General features: G+C 38.6%; 1 protein-coding gene and 1 long non-coding RNA gene across 2 annotated transcripts in view; one reads left to right on the top strand and one right to left on the bottom strand.

The window, feature by feature from the left end:
- LOC146889727 (uncharacterized) overlaps positions 1-4,786 on the bottom strand; it is a 38,297-nt gene extending 33,511 nt beyond the window's left edge. Inside the window, exon 1 of the long non-coding RNA XR_014999966.2 lies at positions 4,570-4,786. This is a non-coding gene — a long non-coding RNA (uncharacterized LOC146889727). The remainder of the gene's footprint in view (positions 1-4,569) is intronic.
- Positions 4,787-5,199: 413 nt separating this feature from the next.
- Calcr (calcitonin receptor) overlaps positions 5,200-19,344 on the top strand; it is an 82,545-nt gene continuing 68,400 nt past the window's right edge. Inside the window, exons 1-2 of the mRNA XM_085683641.2 lie at positions 5,200-5,381; positions 15,126-15,233. Of these exons, the coding sequence (XP_085539767.1) occupies positions 15,211-15,233 (23 nt within the window). The 5' untranslated portion in view covers positions 5,200-5,381; positions 15,126-15,210. The remainder of the gene's footprint in view (positions 5,382-15,125; positions 15,234-19,344) is intronic.

Genomic DNA, 19,344 nt, shown 5'->3' with positions numbered 1-19,344 from the left:
CTTTCCCCCTGTGCTCTCCTACCAGTCAACACTGGAATTGAGGGGTCAGGTTATCCCCATTCTTGCCTTAATTGAAACACTGCCATCCAGTATCTGTAAGAATTAATCAGCCTGCAGTCGCATCTTGGTTACTTTGTCAAAACATCTAACACATTCAGCAGCTGCCTGTACACCTGTACAACCGTAAAGAAATGTGCCTGCATCATAGAATTAAGATATGGCAATGCTATAGATGCTTGGTAAAACAAAACAGTGCCAGGTAAGTTTTCAATAAAGAAAAGCTGATTGAACTCTGAGTTTTTCACTATAAAACAGAAAGTTAAGAAATATAGCTCGTAAAGACAATTTAAGGTTTTACTGTAACTCTAGGGGAAGTTGTTTATTCCTCTTAGCACTCTGACAAGATATCCTGAAAATTTATGCTAAAAGGTTAGTATCATGCAAGAGTTTTCACTACTAATATAACTTAATATGAAATATCCCCGGAAGTACAGAAAATTGTGGTTACTCATCCCACACCTCCTATCTTCCAAATTCCCAAGCACAGACCAAATACAGCTAAATTGTAGAAAACCTTTTACAGAAAAACACATGCCCACACAGGCACAATCCCAAAATGAGTAGATTCCTGTCCAAATAGTATCTCTAAATCAGGGGTGGGCGACAAGCACATCATGAGGATTTTCCTAGGTGCCTGTGTTGGGCTCAACTCAGGGACAAGCTTCCCTGACACACAGAGCAACATTGCCATGCTGGACTCTCATCTGTCTGTCAGGAATTTCCTTGATCACGTCAGTGTCTGAAATTAAACCCTGCTCATTCCCCCTACTAGGTGTAAGTCGTGGCTGCTCGATTATTCATGTTTATTTTAAATGAATGGATGCATACATGTGTTTTCGCAGATTTTTTTCCTCCGGATCCTGGGTTTCTCTCTGGAATTCTCTTTATAAAACAGGAAGTACCTATTTCCCAACTTCATCAGACATGGGCTAATTAGTTTCCACTACTGCTCAGAGTGGAGGGTCTGCCTATGCCTCCTACTACCGGTTATTTATTCACTGAGTTAACAGTTAACCCAAGGAAAGTTTATATTAAGTATAATTAGGAAAGACATTTCCAGGTTCACGTGGAATGTGTTGTTGGGCTTTGCTTTAGTTTGGTGTTTTGTTTTCTGATGTCAGGAGATGCATTCTGCTGAGAAATATGACTGTACAGCCCCCTGTGAGATTCAACAGCTTCTTTTCAGGAAAAATAAATAAATAAAGCCCGAAAATCAAAGCCGACTTTCTTCCAGAAAAAGCATGATCTATCAGGTCAAAGTTCAAATTATTTCAAGGGAAAAATTATTTTTCACCAAGGTGAATTATTATTCTTGCTGTCATCTGAAGTCTGTGAATCTGAAGGGTAATTACATACAGGATAATCACCAGCTGCTGTGTGCGGAAGGAGGCTGGAAAGAAAACCCTGCATGTCCTTATAGAGGCTGTGGGCTTCCCGAGAGTGGGAATAGCATATTATACTAGTTATGTCCCACGGGAGTGGCTAGCCCAGTATATGACAGACCCAAGAAATATTAAATATGCTTTTAATGTAAGGAAGCTTTGCCTATTAGGAACTACTAAAACTACAGACTAGGTTTCTGAGAGGAACTTTTTGTCTAGATATCTTGTAAAAAGAGAACAAACTCACAGAAAACAAGCTAGAGAAAAGGTCCAATGAGCGCAGTACTCACTGTTGGAGGATTTAGTCCAGAGTCCCAGCACCCACCTGCCCAGCGGCTCATGCCTATAACCCCAGTGATGAAGAGCAGATTTGAGCAGACCCCAGGGTTTCACTAGTTAACCGACCGGCAAGCTCTTTTTCTTATGCGTGGCAAGACTCCACACTCTGGGAAATGAAAATTGTGAATTTTAAAGATAGGTGGAGTTTGCCTCTAAAGCAGTTAGTTCTTCAGTCTCCACACACGTAAGACAAGATTGATAGCTGACTCTCCCTAAACTCACAACTGCCTAAAGGACAAAATGTTTAAAGAGGGGCAGGAGGAAAACGGAAACCTCCATAAAGCTACAACATTTTGAAGTCAAAAGTAATCAGTGAGAATTCTAGAAATGTAGGTTTATCAATTTTAAGGTGAAATTCCCGAACAATCCTTTGATAAACTTCTTTCATTCAAAGGTGTATTTACAAATATAAGCCATCCTGTTTGAGAAGCAGTAGCTCAGCACAAATTAAGTTTGTGCCACCTTAGATTCTGACCCTCAAGAAGAAATCTATTTTTCTCTGCAGTCCAGTCCAGACATATAGAAGTAAGACTGAATTTTAAAGGAACCACACTCATGCTTGCCCAACACACCACCCCATCCTGCTATGTTCTACTCTATTTCAGTGCATTGACTGTAGGAAAAAGCAATAGCTCTCAGAAGGTCAGCAGCACTATGCAAAGCCTTCTTAACCACTTGTCCCCATATCCACCTCTGCCCTCTGGGGACCACACAGAAAATAATTTGGAAGCTTTAAGACAATAGCAGACTTATACTTCTGTGATTTCAGGTGCACCCAACAGGTGCGTAGCAACTTTAGTACTAATAATGTAGCAGGAAAAGTCAGTTTAAACCCTTGAGAGACCAAAGTCTCATCCGATACCACTTCAGCTATGCTGCCTGCCCTGAAATCTGCCTATAATGACTTCTTGCTTCTCCATTATTATTTCTGACACAATTAGCACCCCAATTAGTCGAGGTTGCTTTTGCTTACACCACATGTGGTCTGAGGCTTTCTAACATACGTATGATATTTCTTGCTAATTCTTAAACATTGTTTTATCCGAGTCATGTTAATGACAAGGCTTTACTGAAACAAGTTCAGTCTGCTCTCAGAATACTACTGTTTGTTGCCAATAAGGTAACATGCCCAAGGATCAATCAATCACAACAACAACAACTAGCAATCTCTTTGTAGTTGTTGGATCACTTGGTACCAGGGCAGTGACACTTTCTCTCACCAATTGCTTCCCTAAATCATTGATATTTTAGTAGTTTGGGCTATGAAAGGAGAATTCTCAACATTTGATCCCCAGCAGTTGTTATAGGAGACCCGTAAACAATTTTAATAATTCTGTGCTGTTTGTACCTAAAGAAGGTAAGTAAGCTATCAAAAAGAATTCTTAAAAGAAGGTCTGATTAAATGTCGGCTGGCTAGCAGCAGCTAGGAAATCAGAGAGCCATTGAGAACAGATGTTAAAACATGTAGTCAAGATTTACATCTAAATTATGAATTTAGAGTGTCTCTTTTAATTTTTATATTAGCACAAATTAATTACAAAAAGAAAGTTCCACATGCAGATTTTGTTTATGTCACTCAGTATGTTTCTTTCCAAATCTCCTTCTCACCCGAATATCCGGTCCCTTTCCTTGTCACAGTTCATACTCTTAACAATATTATTACTACTTAGAGCCCGGAAATGAAGGTGAGGACTCTTCCTCTACAGTGGCATGGTGCTTTAGGTTTGAATGCAATGCATGATGAGTCACACTCAGACCTCTAGGTCACCAGACTGAGGTGGCAGGGGAAAGGAGGGGGGTTACAGAAGCAGGAGTTTGCAAAGAGGACCCCCCAAGGAAAAGCTGTTTGTCTCTGGACCCTGTCTTCCACTGGGACAATGAAAGTCCCAAACTATGCAAATTAAGGACCGCTGTAGTCTTGCTGGGTTAGAGAGTCAGGGTTCAGGACAGAAGCACACACACTTGACTCAGTCACTGATCTCCCAGGATGGAGGAGCAGCAAGGGCTGTAACCCTTTGCGGAGACACCTGTATCTCTGTTACCCGGAACTGACCAAGCGCTTACCCTCTGAGTGCCTAGGAAAGTGTTTTGTGTTGCTCTCTGCCTCCCCCATTCTCATCCCCATTTTATTCTTACTATTTCTTTTGCTCAGGTGTGTTAGTAACCTCGACGGTTACAGCCACCTTACATTCCTGGGACACACAGGTAGCTGCATTCCCTTGAACAGTCTGAGGAAAAGTGTCTGCTTCTGCCTGGCTGCACCCAGCACCGGACATCAGGAGGTGGAGGGCAGACCGCCCTGGGAAGCAACTTGCCTGCCTCCCAAGGGTGTACCTGATAGTTCCCGCTGAGCCCCACCTGGAATCGGGTTGTCCCGGGCTCCTGCTGGCTTTAGTGGAGAAGAGGAATTGTCCTCCACACCAAGGCAGGCACCTCAGACTCTGCTCTTTTCTGTCACTCATCCTAAAACACTGCACCAGCAACAACCTCTTCGGTGGAGAGAATGTACCCCCCAAATCCAACCTGCACCCTAGATTGCGTCTGCCCAAATTTAGAGGGGTCCAGGGCTTGCTGGATCCGCTGGTCTTTTCTTACCCTCTGCCTCCGGGCTCCTTACTCAGCACTCCGGGTCTTGGTCAGCTGTTTTCTTACGCCCCCACCCCAATTTTACTACCGCGCCCCACTACAGACCACACTCTCTACTGGGTCTCAAGTGTGGTGCCCTGAGTGACCACTCTTGGAACTAGGGTGCCACTCTCTCTGGGATAGGGTTCTTTGGGAAACTCACCTCCCTATGGAATTTGCATCCTCCGGGGAAGGGGCTGGACTCCCAGAAAGCTGCCTCCAGGGACGGGTTACGATCTCTCTGCCCAATCTGTCGACCCCCTAGTTATTCCCTACTCATGCTCTAACTGGGGTCCCTTCCCTGCTTTCCTGGGCTCCCAGCGCAGTGGTATCGGGGACTCTTGGGGGGTGGAGCAACAGCGGCGAGTGAAGCCCCTCTCCCGCCGGGGCGCGGGGGGCTGGAGGAGCAGGAGCTGCTGCTAGCCCCTCCCTCCGAGGGACGGAGGGGCTGACGTGTAGGGAGGGTCCGGGCGGGGCCGGCTCTGCGATCGTCCGCCCCCCCTCGTCCGCGAGTGAGGAGGAGGGCGGGGGTGACGCGCACCGAAAAGGACTTAAGTCGGAGAAGTTTGCGCACAGCCTCATCTCTGGGAGAGCAGAGGCAGGCTCCGCTAAGGTGAGCCTCCGGCGCTTTGGGGAACAGAGAGCACTGGGGAAAGGACCCTTGCCTTGAGCCTAGCTTACAACCTTAGTCTTTGAACCTATCCCTTCAAGGATTTAAAGTGTCTGGAAATTGGGAGGGGAGCAAGAAAGTGCTCAAGACTAACCCAATTTGCTCTCACATTAAACTAGGAAAGCCAGCCTCCCAGGACCCTGGGTGGGCTGCACCTTGCAGCTTGCAGACCCTCCTGGTTGGAGAGGTGCGCACTTCCGCACCTCACCCTGAGTCTGGCATCCTCTACCAGGGAAATGCCCAGTGAAGCCTGAATTCCTGAGAACGCCTGAGCAGTGCCCAGACACCCAGTGAGAGAATTCCTGGTAAGAAGGGTTTGGGGCGGGAGTGAATGGGATTTAAAGATTTGGGGGGTCCCAGAAATAGCTAGAGGAGTGGTGAGATTGATACTTTGGGTTTTTTATTGCTAAATTGTGATTTGATTGTGATGTTAAGGTCTCTTGTATCATCTCTGTTGTTTGGGTTCTGCTGCTTGATTAAAGAAAAAAACAGGTGTCCTTGGAAGGTGTTATAACTTACAATTTTGTGTTGAGAAGCTCTCTAATTACAAGTGAATTTTATAATATTATTCATATGAATATTCTCTCAAAAGTTTTAGTCTTCATTTTATTGAGTTTAACAGTTTCTAGACTTAAAGTCGTGATTTTTTCCTAATAGGTATTTAGTAACTAGTAGACGACATCGGCATCTAGAAAATGTGTTGCGTTGTTCTCGGTCTTGTAACAGTCTTGAAATTGACTACAGGAGTGAATGGGGTGGCTTGTTTGGTCATGTTTTTTTTTTTCTTTTTTACAAAGAATTACTTTCCAACAATCATTTATGCATAGCAGCCATTCTTCACACCTATTAGGGAAATCTGCCGTGTGCATAGTTTCCAAAAGAACCGTCGTTTTCATGACACTCTTTCCAAGCCGGGGTGAAAGACATCAAGAAACATTTCAACAAATTAATTTCTCTTCTCAAAACAGTTGTTTTCCTTGAGGTGCAAGGAAATGTAAAGTCAGAAATCAACAATGCAATTAGATTTGTCACTTATCATGCCGGTTTTGTTTCGGGAATCTACCTAAAAGTTCTATATGATAGCTTTAATCCAATACGATATATAACCAGAAAAGGGGAGGCATGGTCTGCAGGAATCCGTGACCACCTTTGTGGTGGAAGTGGCTCTGAGCAAGCCATCTAATCAAGAATATTTGTTGAAATTATTGGGCAACTGAGACTAAAATGCTCAAAATAAGCTAAAGGTTGACCATGTTCCTGAAGCAAATGTTAAATATCAGAGTGTCCAAGTTTCAGTGTCTGAAATGACCACAGAAGACAAGTATTTTATATAGTCAAGCCGATTGACTTGGCATTCAAGACGAAGTGGAGATGCTTTTTATGCTATGAGGTTTCTTAAAGATAATTTGTACTAGTTTGTTATTGGTCTAATAATTTCAGTAGTTAAAGAATTCATCTTTAACAAGTTGGAAATGCTGGTTTCGTATACTTTTGTTATGAAAGGAACTAGGATACCGGGGCTCACAAAGCCTTCCAGTTTGTCAGTAATCACATTCATTTCTATTCTAGCAGTCCCAAACAACCCTCATCTGGGATTTGTTTTGGTTCAGTAATGACTCAAACCTACAGTTAATTTTTAGAACTAAAACTATGAGGATAATATTTGTCATGTTGTAAAAATGTTTTTTGCTTATTTACCACACCAACACATTGAAAACAGTAAACATGAACTATTAATCATAACTGATCCACAAGAGCATATAACAGCCTTGGAATTGTACTATTTCATGATGCTTAGATGTAAATTTTAATTTATATAAGTATGGTTCCTATTTCCCATTATCTTGTAGTTTTGGAAGAGAGCAGATAAATAAAGATAGCCTTTACTTCAAGCAATTAAAGAATTGAAGCTAAATATTAGTATAATAATGCTGTGGCATCTCTGTTCTCCAAGAACACCTCTCAGACTTTTCAATGTCGGCTTGAATAAAAATGCTCTCTCTTGGTCTTTATTACAGTAAACGTAAAGCGATGATAAAGGCCAGTGATGTTTCACTGATAACTTGAACTGGTGTTCTCAACAAATTAGAATCCCTGAGAGAATTTTTGTTTAATAAAATAAAGGTGGGGGGAAGCATGCCCGACCCTACCCAACCTAATTAAACTAGAATATCTGGGGAAGAGGTCTGTATATTGATATATATCTTTAGGTGATTATAACATGTAACCATGACTGATAAGAATCAGCCAATACAGTTTTCCATAAGAATTGATAGAATCTATTAATGTTAGAGGGTCTTAGTGAACATATATGCCACTTACTGAATTGCTGGTCGGATCTTGGATTTCATAGATTAATGAATGTTGAAATATCTTGGTGAAAATAAACATCATTTGTTATAGTGTCTGTCTATTCTTTTTTTCCATGTATGTGATGCATATAACTTGGTTTTCTAATTAGAAGAAAGATTTTATTCCTTGATGTCAGATGTTTAAGTACTAACAGATCCTAGGAAAATACGTTTTCCCAGAAAACGTGCTATCTGGCCATCCAGAAAATGTTTTAGTGAACTAACTCTATCTCCAGTAAATATTAAAAAATAATTCTTATAATTTGATTTCCTTTTGCTAAGACTTATATGCTGTACAGTGTGTAAATATGTGAGAAGGAAAAAAATTAAGAACCATCCTCCCTGGCATACCAGGTAACATTCTGGGTGCCAATTGTGTTCTAGTATTTTCATACAAATTAGTTTCGTAAAATTCATAATAAACTTTTGAGGTTAAAAAAAAAACCTCTGCCCTGATTTTATATATGAGAAAATTGAAGTTCTATTATGCCTAGAAACTTTCATAATGCCACAAATTAAGTTAACTAAAGATGTGCTCAAATTCATACCTTCTTATTCTGAGTTCAACTGTATCACTAAAGCACACCTTAAATGAAAATTTATATTGTTAAAAATTTTAAAGACAGCATCTATTTGCAAGTGATATAAGGTAAGAGCAAAGATTCTGACATAGCTGTGCTCGGGCAGGACTCCTGGCTCCATCACTGTTCAACTGCAAGAATCGGGCAAGTAATTCAACCTTTTTTAGTTATAAAGGCTAAATCTGTTTAAAAGATTTTTTAATGTGGATTAAATGAATTAATATTTGTAAAGCATTTGGGTAGTTTCTTTGTGCATAGTAGGTTCTATATAAGTGTTATATCTTAAATGTAATTTATTCATAAACATTTTGATTATTTACTAAATGCCAAGTATTGATTCAAGTCTGACAGTACATTTAAAAAAATCATATCTTTGTCCTAAAGGAATTTTTTCATCTATAGAAAATAAGCTTACATAAATAGAATGATTATTCCTCTCAGAAATTGGCATTTCTTCTATAATAAGCATAATTAAAGGCATGGTTTGCTACGTACAGCAATTATGTGATTTTCAATTGTTGATTTGATCTTCCAGAGTTTTAGCTGATGAAAAACCAAATGGTAATATTTTCTGTTGTTAAAAATGGTCCTAGGTTGTTTTAAATTTCACCAATACACAAAAATCAGATACTTCTAGCTTCAATGTATAAGGTTAGAAAACTGATCTATGATGAGTTTACAGATCTTGAAACTTTGCATTTTTCAAGTATATCATGGGGTTGGAGCATTCAGGAAGAATCAGTAGAAAATGCCATTTCTTTATATTGCTTAAGTGCAGTTTTCTTAAATCAGTCTCCTTGAAGCAATGTGTATGTGTGGATTTAGAATATAGTTCTGTTTTTATTCCTGAAGGAAAGAAAAATATTTTTTAGGAAAGAAAATATCCATCAAAGGGCACAGTAAAAGTCCCTGGTACGACGCTGGTTTGGAAGCCTCCTCTCCTCAGACTTTCTTGCTAGTCTGTGCCTGCAGCTCCACTCAACTGCTTGACACCTGTAGGCACCTGTGGGCACTTGAGATATAAGACGTGGCTTTGTTCTGATGAAAGCCTCTCCTTAATTAAAGAAATAATGGACATTCGTGTCCAATGTATGAGAATAGTTTGGCATCTGTAAACACGAGTTAGTTCTCAAAAAAATAAAGTACCTGGTTCAGTGCAATGCGATCAATATTTCTGTAATCAATATTTAACTGTATTGTTGCACTAGAATTTCTTTTTGGCAATGCATGCCTCTTTCATATCATATCAAGTCTCAAGGGTACTTTGAATTTCTGACAGATGCGATGCTTTTTCACAAGCTCCACAGTCACCCCTTTTATGGCCAGTATCAAAATATCTTAATATTCTCCCAATATTCAGCCACATTTCAGTCTCTGTGTGTTGAACTCACAACACAGGTTCTCACGCTTTGGTCTTGTCATCCTCTGTTCGTAGTTATTCAGTGATTGCCGAGGATGTAGCCCCTGATACTTCATGACATAACCCCACTTGACTTTTTTCCCCATCAATGAGAAGGAGAAAATCTCAGCAGCTCCTTAATTCCAGTTCTGGAGTTGCAGTTTTAGTAGAAAAAAATTGACTCCAGCTTTAGAGTCTATGTTTCACCTTCAACCTTTTGCCGTTATTTGTCAACCTTGGTTTATATTCTGTTTCTTCAAAGCTGCTGCTGCTGCTGCTGCTGCTGCTGGTGGTGGTGGTGGTGGTGTGTGTGTCCATTTATATATTGGTTCAGTTAAAGAATCTTTTGCCTTGGTTTGTTTCTCCTGACAGTTCTTATCTTAGAGCTATGCGTGATTTGTCTGGGGCTTCAAAATCCAGCATTTCAGATCTAACTTGTTCATCCTTCAGAGAAGGTTAATTCCCCACCCCGCTCCAATAACATAACAAACTTTTGCCGTGATAGGATCCCTCATATTTCAACACTCAATAAATAGTTACTAAATATTTATTATGTTTTAGTCAGAGACTACTATGATAAATTACAGTCCCTGATTTGAGGAAACTAGACAGACAAACTAGCAAATGCACTGCCATAGATGACCTTGGTGCTCTGCAGTGAGAAGCAAGGACACTTCGTAGGGTAGTGATCCTTTTAAAGAGGACACAAGTTGGCACTGAAATGACCACACATTAAGTCAAAAAAGAAAGGGAAGACATTAGTTGTGTTGCACAAAGGAGATTATATATATTAAAATAAATATATATTAAAATAATATATATATTAAAAGTAAAAAGCTTGAAACAGCATGGTTATTTGAGAAACTGTAGATATGTGGTGTGCAAATCACCGATAACATACCAAGAAGCTGATGTGCCAACTGAACTAAAGGGATTGTATTTTATCCTAAAGACAAGGGGTAAAAGAAATAATGTAAGGGACAGCAATGATCAAACTTCCCATTTGAATGAATCACTCTGTTGAAAAAATAGGAGAAAAATTAGATTAAAAGTGGGATGGATACAAAGTAATGGAAAGTCTGGAGCCTTATTGCCATAACAGAAAGAGAAATAATCAGGGCCACTTGGAGATACAATAGTACAAAACAGTATGGAAATTATTTTAAGTATAATATTTTAAGGATTTAGTCAATGATAAATTTGGAGATGAGATGAATGAAAGTACTGCCTAGTTGTATGAGGGCTTCTAGCTTTCCTTCACAGATAACAGCAGACCTACAGCATCAGCCACCTAGCATAGATGAGAAGTATTTTGAAACAAAAAGATATAGAGTTGAATTTGCAGGGGGAGGAAAAACACGATATATATTGTTTTATGTACATGGTGGTGCTCCATAGAAGTAGATATGGACATTCATGCCTCAAAAGCCTATGATACTAGATTTAAAAAATAGAATAACTTCAGTACAGTTTTAGCAGCTAGCAATAGAAAGGAGTTAAAAGAAAGAAGAAAGAAAAAAATCAAAGATAGGAAATTAAAATGAAAAGCTAAACATCTAAGACATAGCCTTTGGGGACACTGAATTTTCAGGGACAAATGGAAATCAAGACTTCCAAAGACATGGGAGGCTAGATGCACAGGAAGGCACAGAGTCAGTGGCTCCATGGCAGACAGAAAGAAAGCATCAGGTCTGCACATTCACCAGGACAGAGGAGGAAGAAAGCCATCACAGGCTGCGGCCTGGGGTGCCTGCTTCAAGGGATGGAAATGGAGGCATGAGTTGTACAGTCATTTCAGTTAGTTTGAAAAACTAGTTTTAAAAACTTTACAACCTCCAGTTTAGCTTAAGAGCTACTTCGTTCTTCCAGTCTTCTCTGACAGCCACTGACCCCTCAAACAAAATGTAGTCTTACGGCCATCTGTCAGTCTTTCAGAGACTCCACAGACTCTGTGTGTTGGGGATGTGTGTATGTGTGTGTGTGTGTGCATGTCCACACATACAATATGTGTATAGCATGTTTTCTTTTATGCAATATATTCTCTTTTAACATTAATTCTCTGCCAAATTTACTAAATCTCTTTATTCCAGTAGCACACTGTGGGAAAGACCAATAAGGGCTTTATAAATCCTAGTCCTCGAGGACCTCCAGCATTTCAGCGTGCATAAACTCTTCTCAGATTGGTTATATACTTAGAAGTTGTATAACTAAGTTTTTAGGACAAATGTGTCAATTTTTGGATGATAAGATGAATCTATTCTAGCTTCTTTGTGACTTGTTTCTTTTTTGGTTATGAATGCATGTTAACTTCCCTTCCTTCCATTCAGATTATGCAGGACAGACCTCCATTTGTTCTGTCTTCCCAGCAAATCCAGAGAGCTATCTATGTTCATTCTGGGTTACGTTAAAATTTATTTAAACTTATCCATCATGATGCTGGGATTTTTTTTCCTGGAGTGATTTTTTGTCACAGTCAAGTTTGAAGGTTTATTTTAAAGAATCAATTTGTGATTGTCCCAGAACTTTCAGATACTTCCTCCAAATCAATAATCTGTTTTTATTTGGGGGCTTATTACACACATTTTCCCTATTCTTCATGGAATAGGTCAAGCATCACGACAGACAGCTAAACATGCAGAACCATATCCAGTGCCCCTTACCCCTCTAAATCACAACGAGAAGAGGACAGCCACTGCATATGGGGTCTGCAGACTTCGATTACTGCAACCACACTGAAGATAGCTTTTGAAAATTAAATCTGTACTGAATATGGGCAAGCTGCTTTTTCCTGTCACTATTCTGTAAACAATCCAGCCAAGCATACATTTAAATAGCATCTATAGTACTGGAGTGATGGCTCAACAGTTAAGAGAACCGAGTTCAATTCCGAGCACACATGTCAGATGACTCACAGCTGCCTATAACTCTAGCTCTAGGGGATCTAGTGCCACTGACCTCTACAGGCACCTGGACTCACGTGTACATACTACTGACATATGCACGTGCACATAATTAAAAATAAAAAGAATTTTTAAAATAGCATTTATATTATAGTTGTTATTACATGTAGTCCAGAATGACAGGAGAGTGTTGTTTGGATTACAATTAAATACCATGCTAATTTATATATGGAAACTAATTGTCCATAATTTTTGGTCCTGAAACTAATCTATCATGGATACTGAAAGACAATTATAGCTCTGCTTCTTGCAGTAGGATGAAGCTAATTGGGTGCTATTTATACCTTTGTGGGCAACGGTGTTCTTATTTTCCCAGTACAGACCAGAACCACTAAACAGAAAATTTATCTTCTATAATCTAAGTCCTCCAAGTTTGGGAGATACAACAAAATAGTTACACAAGCAGCTACAGTTCATGGTGGCCTACTGTGTACTGTTACTTCTCAGGACACCCTTATATATCCTGCGTCCTTAAAGAATATTATCAAGCCCAGTCCATGGATGAGGAAGCAGGATTAGAAACTTGCCAAAATTCATGGATCCCTGAATATGACAGAGCTACAACTCAAAACTAATGTTAACTAACATACTCCAACTAATGGCAATTGATGGTGACTTTGAGACCTTAAAAAAAACTATAATTAGAATATTAATCATTGTGATGGTCAAGCTTTTATAACAGATGGAATGAGGAGCCCATATCTACAGGAATGACTACTGGTCTTCCTGAAGACTGTAAGTCTGGCATTCCACCCAATGGGACTACAGACGTACTATGACTGTACTTACCCCAAATCCCAGCTTGGAGTAGTCCAAGTTCTGCCTCTATTTATAGAACGTTCTAGATGTCTAAATATATTAGCAGGGCATTCCTTCACAGCAACAAAAATGTGAAATGTAATATTGATTTTGAATTTTCTGCTTTTATTATTTAACCAAGTCCCATTTTAAGTAGTCATCAAATGAATTTACTAATTATTAAAAGCAATTTGATGACCACAAAAGATGAAAGCTCTTTATACTTCCCTGAAGCTCAAAATAATAAATGCTTATCCTGTTTATACAATGGGAGAAATGGCCACTTTATAACAATCAGTAGTGATTCCTAAAGAAAAGCTTGGCTGTTTAAGGAGCTTTTCTCTCTAGAGTGCGCCTTGTGAAGTCATCACCGGCAACAAGGGTAAAAGAAAAGACAAGTTCTATTGCTGCCAAATTAATTGTAAATTGACTCAATTCATATACTAATTAACCCAGCTTTTTAGCCCAATAGTAATAATTTTTCTATTCTTATGTGGGACAGGTGTAAGGGTGTCCTGCAGAAAATATTGATGGAATCTCTTTAGTCTAAGATTCAAAGAAGTCCATGGCACAGAGCACACAGCAATGCAAATCGCTTCACCACCTTGCCTGGGCCTACTACAAGGCTAAGAGGTCAGGACAATATTAGAACACTTTTTCATCCCTAACATCACATAGACTGCAAAAATGGCATTAAGTCAAAACCCCAATGAAGCAAATGATCATAGCTTGGGGGCCAATTCAGGAAAAATAAGAATTTACTAGGTTGCTTTTTTTCCCCATTGAAAATAAAAATAATTTTATTGCATCCCATGAGGAAAATATATATTCTTACAAATTAGATATGTTATCTTAGTGAATATAAGGTCAATGAGAAACTTGGCTTTTCTTTTTAGCTACTAAAATATTAATATCTAGGAACATTCGAGGAGTAGCAGCTTGATGTCCAATTTTAATGTTATGATCACATTGAGCTGCATTTTAATATGTTAAAACGACACTTTTGCCTTTAAGGTGGAGTCAATATGTTTTCTTGGTAATTAATATTTGACCTTTATTAAGATTAGGAATCAAATGCTTTCATTGGGGAAAACCACAGAAGAAATGTCATAGTCCCTTCCCCCACCCTCCAGCAGAAGGTGGTGTTTCTGTCAGGAGAATCCCATCCTCTGAATCCATGTCCAGTACTCTCTGAGGGGCTGTTAAAGTAACTGGAAGCCATAAGCATTTGAGGAATCCTCCTGCTCCACTGCACTCCCAGATGAGCAGAGAATGAAACACGTGAGCAGGAGTGACCCATCTTGGTTGTTGCATCCAGTCTCCTGGTATGTCCAGTACTTTCAACTCACACAGTAAGCCTGTGTGGCCCAGATGTATAACTTCCCAAAGAAAAGCCTTCCGATGTCTCTCTTTTAGTCTCTTTTTATACTTTTCCACCCTGAAATCAACTACTTTTTAAAATTCATTTTACATATTAACCACAGTTCCTCCTCCCTTCCCTCCTCCGGCTCTCTCCCATCAGTATAAACCCACCAACTACTACTTTTTTTTTTTTACCTTGTTCCCACAAATCTTGCTTTCTTCATGTAGGGAAAACTGTACTTAACTCTCTTCAGGAAAAAAAAAATATATAGTCAGTGATAATGATATTTTCTTTGTGTTGTAAGTCTGAGTGTTAACTTCCAAATGCTAATCCTTATACTATAGTCAACGTAAAACTAACTAAAAGAAAAAAGTATTCTATCATTTAACCAACTTTTAAGTGATAGAATTTCAAACTTAAGGATAACTTTAGAGCAGTTAAGAACTTGTAAGACACTATGTATAAAGAATGTAGATGTTAATTAAAGTATCTCAATAAAACCATAATGATAACTATATCTACCACATACATAGAGCTCTCTATGAGCCACTAGCATTCTGTGCTTTTTATTGATTTTAATGCATTTGATATCTACAGTGTCCACCTAAGGTAGGTGCCATTAGAGCACCTTCCACACGAGAGGAAACCGGCGGAGCACAACTGCCACACATCGGATTTGAAAATGGTTCCAAGGAGATTCAAAGCGTAAGTAAACCAGAAAATAAAAATGGACTTACTATTAAGTTTATGACAGCCGAAGTTTGTTATTTTAATGTAAAATATCTTTTACTTTTGCATTTTGTTTGTCTCTAAACAACAGATCCATTAATTTCTGTCTTGGAAAATATATAGAAATAATAAAAATTTTCCTTATTCTATATATTTTCCTCTCCAACTATCATGCTTATACCCAGGCCTGTAGTATTCCACGGTGCACTGTACTTTACCCAACGTGAAAACTGTCCTTTTCCAGCTTGACAATTTCATTCATAAAAAGCAAAATCAAATAAAAACAAGTTGATTTAATTATTTCAAAGATGCAACTTCTATCAAAAATAAAAGCACAACTCAGTATAACAGGATTTTTAAAAGAACCTTAAAACTACATTTTACTTATTTCCATGAATACTAGTCAGAAACCCATGGTTTCTGTGGTTTTAATGATGTGGAGGGGGAAATAAATGTGTGGGCACAAAATAGCAAATGAAAATACATTGAATTTTAATTAGTCTAAAAATGGTCAATTTTCCTATTCACTCAGAGATGATAAACTTTCCAAGTTCTATTTTGGAGTGTGACAACTCTTTTCCATGTTCCCTGAACAGTCTCATTTCCCTATCTGATGACTGCCTAGGCACTCTGTGTACATAGGCAAAGCAGGGGTGGGGGTAGCAATAGAATAGGAAGGGTCCATTCTGAAACTCGAAGCAAACTGTATGTTCCTCAGCCATGCTTAGGCTACTGTCTCATGCAGGTGATTTTGTCTACTATGCCATTTTTTTTGTTTACTTACCGTACCTGCATTTATACTCGTTTCAACCCTTGGACATTTACCTCTCTTACACATTTCTTGTATTCTATTGTAAAATGGGTTTCATTTGAGATTTCTCCCCTAGTGTGACAGCTCAATTATAGAATAGCAAAATAAAAACTATTGAAGTAGAACATACCTATTTTACACCAAATTATTCAATTTCCTCAAGAATTAGGAAATTATTGGGTTATTATTAAGAAATTATAAAGATTCCAATAGTGCAGGAGGGTTCGCCCCTCGTTCTTACTCCATCATCAGAAACGGTTAACTTGCAAGAGATATTCTTAAAATGAAAAGGGTGTGGTTTCAGACTTAGCCACAAGTGCTGGTGGATAGGAAGGGGTTTGGAAGACAAAACACCCTGAGGAGACTGGATGGGCAGCTGGAAATGCAAACGTGGGTGAGAGAAGTTGGAGGCTTGTGTTTATACATTAAATCGTTCATTAGTGTTATTTCTCCTTCCTGTCACAGTATTTCTAAGCAGGGTTCCAGAGTCGATACTGTGTATTACAGTTCAGTTTCAGATATATATTTGCCAACAATATATGGGCATACAGTATCTCATTTTGATTGTACAATAGCCTGGAAATGGATATATTTTTATCTTCAGTTCACAGATACTAGGGCTGAAAATTTTAAAAAGCCAATAAGAATACGTTAAAATTAAGAGGTTAATTCTCATCATTAGTAATGTGTCAATCCAATCATTTTTAACATATATGTGCTTACTACAACAGTTCTTGAGAGAATTACACCATTTAATTCATGCAGTAGTCATAGGTGGTCTCATTTTTCCCAATTAATGTCAGAGGGTTATAAAGCTTTCAGATGCAAAGAAAGGTTATATAACTAAAAGCAGGGGCAGGATTTGAACCCAGACTCAATACATCATACTACAGTCTGAATCACTACCCTGCACTCCTAGTGAAAATCAGAGCTTATATGCTTGATCATATCTGCTTGGTGCTGAGTTTGTGGCTATTCAGGGTCCCATGTGGCTTTTAATTGAAAATAGTTGTTCTCAAATGTGATCTTTAACCCCTGGCAGAATTTCACTGTCTGGTAGAAAATGAGAAGTTCAAAGACAACATCAAGAACTTCCCTAGCTAATAAAACCTTACTGCCCTTTGTTCTGGGAACATAAGCTTCCTTTTGCAGAACAATAATGTCCCTTTTTAATCTAATGATTTTTGGAATGGCTGATAGTTATTTTTAAACATACCAATTAAAAATTTGTCAGTCCTATTCCCTCTGCCTCATACTTGGGACAACTGGAGAGAACGGCAATGGCATAACTCATATGCTGTAAGATTCTGACCTCTTAAAACGGTAGAAGATGGAATAATGAAAGGAGTTATCAAAATATATTTCACAGGTTTCCCTAAGACTTAAGCTTTATGCTTAAAGTTCATGTACTTTCTGGTTTTGAAAGGCAGTTAATACCTGAAGGAGAATGACACTCTCCATGTCCAGTAGACTTTCATAGAATATGCATATGCAAAACACCTGAACTCCAGCTGAGAATATACACACAGCCATGCGGTGTCTCACACTCTCCTTCAATAGGCACTTACCACTGTAGAAAGAAATGCTACTCCAGTACCATCTCAAGATGGTGTCATCTTGAGAATAAATATATGATGCCTCCATCATTCTGAAAATGTACACCTTATATTACATATAGGCACAGCATGAGAGCTTCTCGGTAGAAAAAAAAACAGAAGAAATCTAAAATGACTAATTGTACATATCAGGCTAGTGAGGGGAGATTTAAAACAGACTCAGAAATTATACGAGCTCATCAGATGACATAAGAAAGACTCTTCAGCGCATAAAGAAAGTTGTAACTGGAGGACATAGTTTTAGTGAGAAAATAGAACTCAAACGTGAACCAATGGCTTGTTATCTGTAAAAGACCGTTCACTGGATGACCAAGGCAAACCAGATACTTTTTCCTAAAGTGCAGATCCTAAGTTTTCTCATGAATCTTTGGTTTGTGGTTAAGTTACCTATACCGTGACCTGATATATCAGGAGTACAGCACTGTTTTAATTGTTGATAGAAGGTTTAAAAAGTTGCATACACTGATTCCTTAAGTCAAACACACTTTTTTCCACCCTAGTACTAAAGAATAAGAGGCTTCTGTCTTTTTAAAGAGAAAGCAGAAGTGTGTTGTAACTCAGTCCTCAGAAGAAACAAATGAGGAAGGAAACCAATTCCTTTTCCTTTCTTCCATGGAGGCTTGTTTTTCTCTTAATGTAGCAATCTAGTTCTTGTTCAAGTTCCTTGGACATCCGGAACTTAAACAGTGCCTTCTAATATATTCAAATACAGATTCACATCGAGTGTATCCTGTGTGTGAGAATGAGTATCTTAAGCTTAAATTTTTCAACATATTAATTATGTTTCATACCTTTTTGTGATTTGAGTGCAAAATACAGCAAAGAAATTGTCACAGTGTGTCAACCACCAGACAGGGACAATAGCAAGACTGGGTCCCCAGGGAAAGTCAGCATTATACTAGGGAAAGAGACCAGTGTGAAGTGTGATCCAGACAAGAGGAGAGAACTTGAAAATTTTCAGCCGTTATACTAATTTATGAAAATGGCTTTGAAATATTTATGCTAAAAGACAAAAATATTTCTTCAAAGATTAACTTTGTTCCATTTAAAGTAGTGAGTAGCCATTTTCAAAATGCTTTTCCAAGTGCCTGGGTACTTTGCCAACACCTCCCCCCAGCACTAAAAAATGAAATAGAGGAGACATTATGGCCTCTGTCTTTGTGAATACCGGTCCATTGCAGAGAGTGGAGGAAATAATGTGGATCAGATAATAGTTTTTATTTTTAATATAAATCCTTTTGCTAAACCACAAAAGGGCAAAGGCCTTAGCCTGTCTACCAAAAGACTGTGGAAGACACTTCCTGATAAGACATCTGAAAAAAATGAAGGCAGCCAAGTTGCTGGAAGGGACTGATGAGCAGAAGACTTACTCTTTAGCAGATGGGGTGGGAATAGAAGAGACTGTCTCATCAGCATCCAATTAGGAAGGCCTATCCTTAGGATGTTATTCACTTTAGTCCTGGTAAAAGATTCTATGGAAACTTGCCTACCTTTCACTAAATTTTAAAGTTTTAATTTGTTAACAGTCTTGCAATGCTTTCAACAACTTCCTTTTTATTTTTTTTACGTGGAGGTTGATGTTTCAGGCAAGGATTTTAATACACATCTGATGTTTTAACCTTTCAAATAATCTTAAACTACCCATCTCCTCGCTGCACCA

The sequence above is a fragment of the Myodes glareolus genome, chromosome 25 (assembly GCF_982192425.1).
Source record: "Myodes glareolus chromosome 25, mMyoGla1.1, whole genome shotgun sequence".
In the NCBI taxonomy this organism is placed as follows: Eukaryota; Metazoa; Chordata; class Mammalia; order Rodentia; family Cricetidae; genus Myodes; species Myodes glareolus.
The sequence above is the reverse complement of the archived record's forward strand: the minus strand, read 5'-3'. Positions and strand labels throughout refer to the sequence as shown.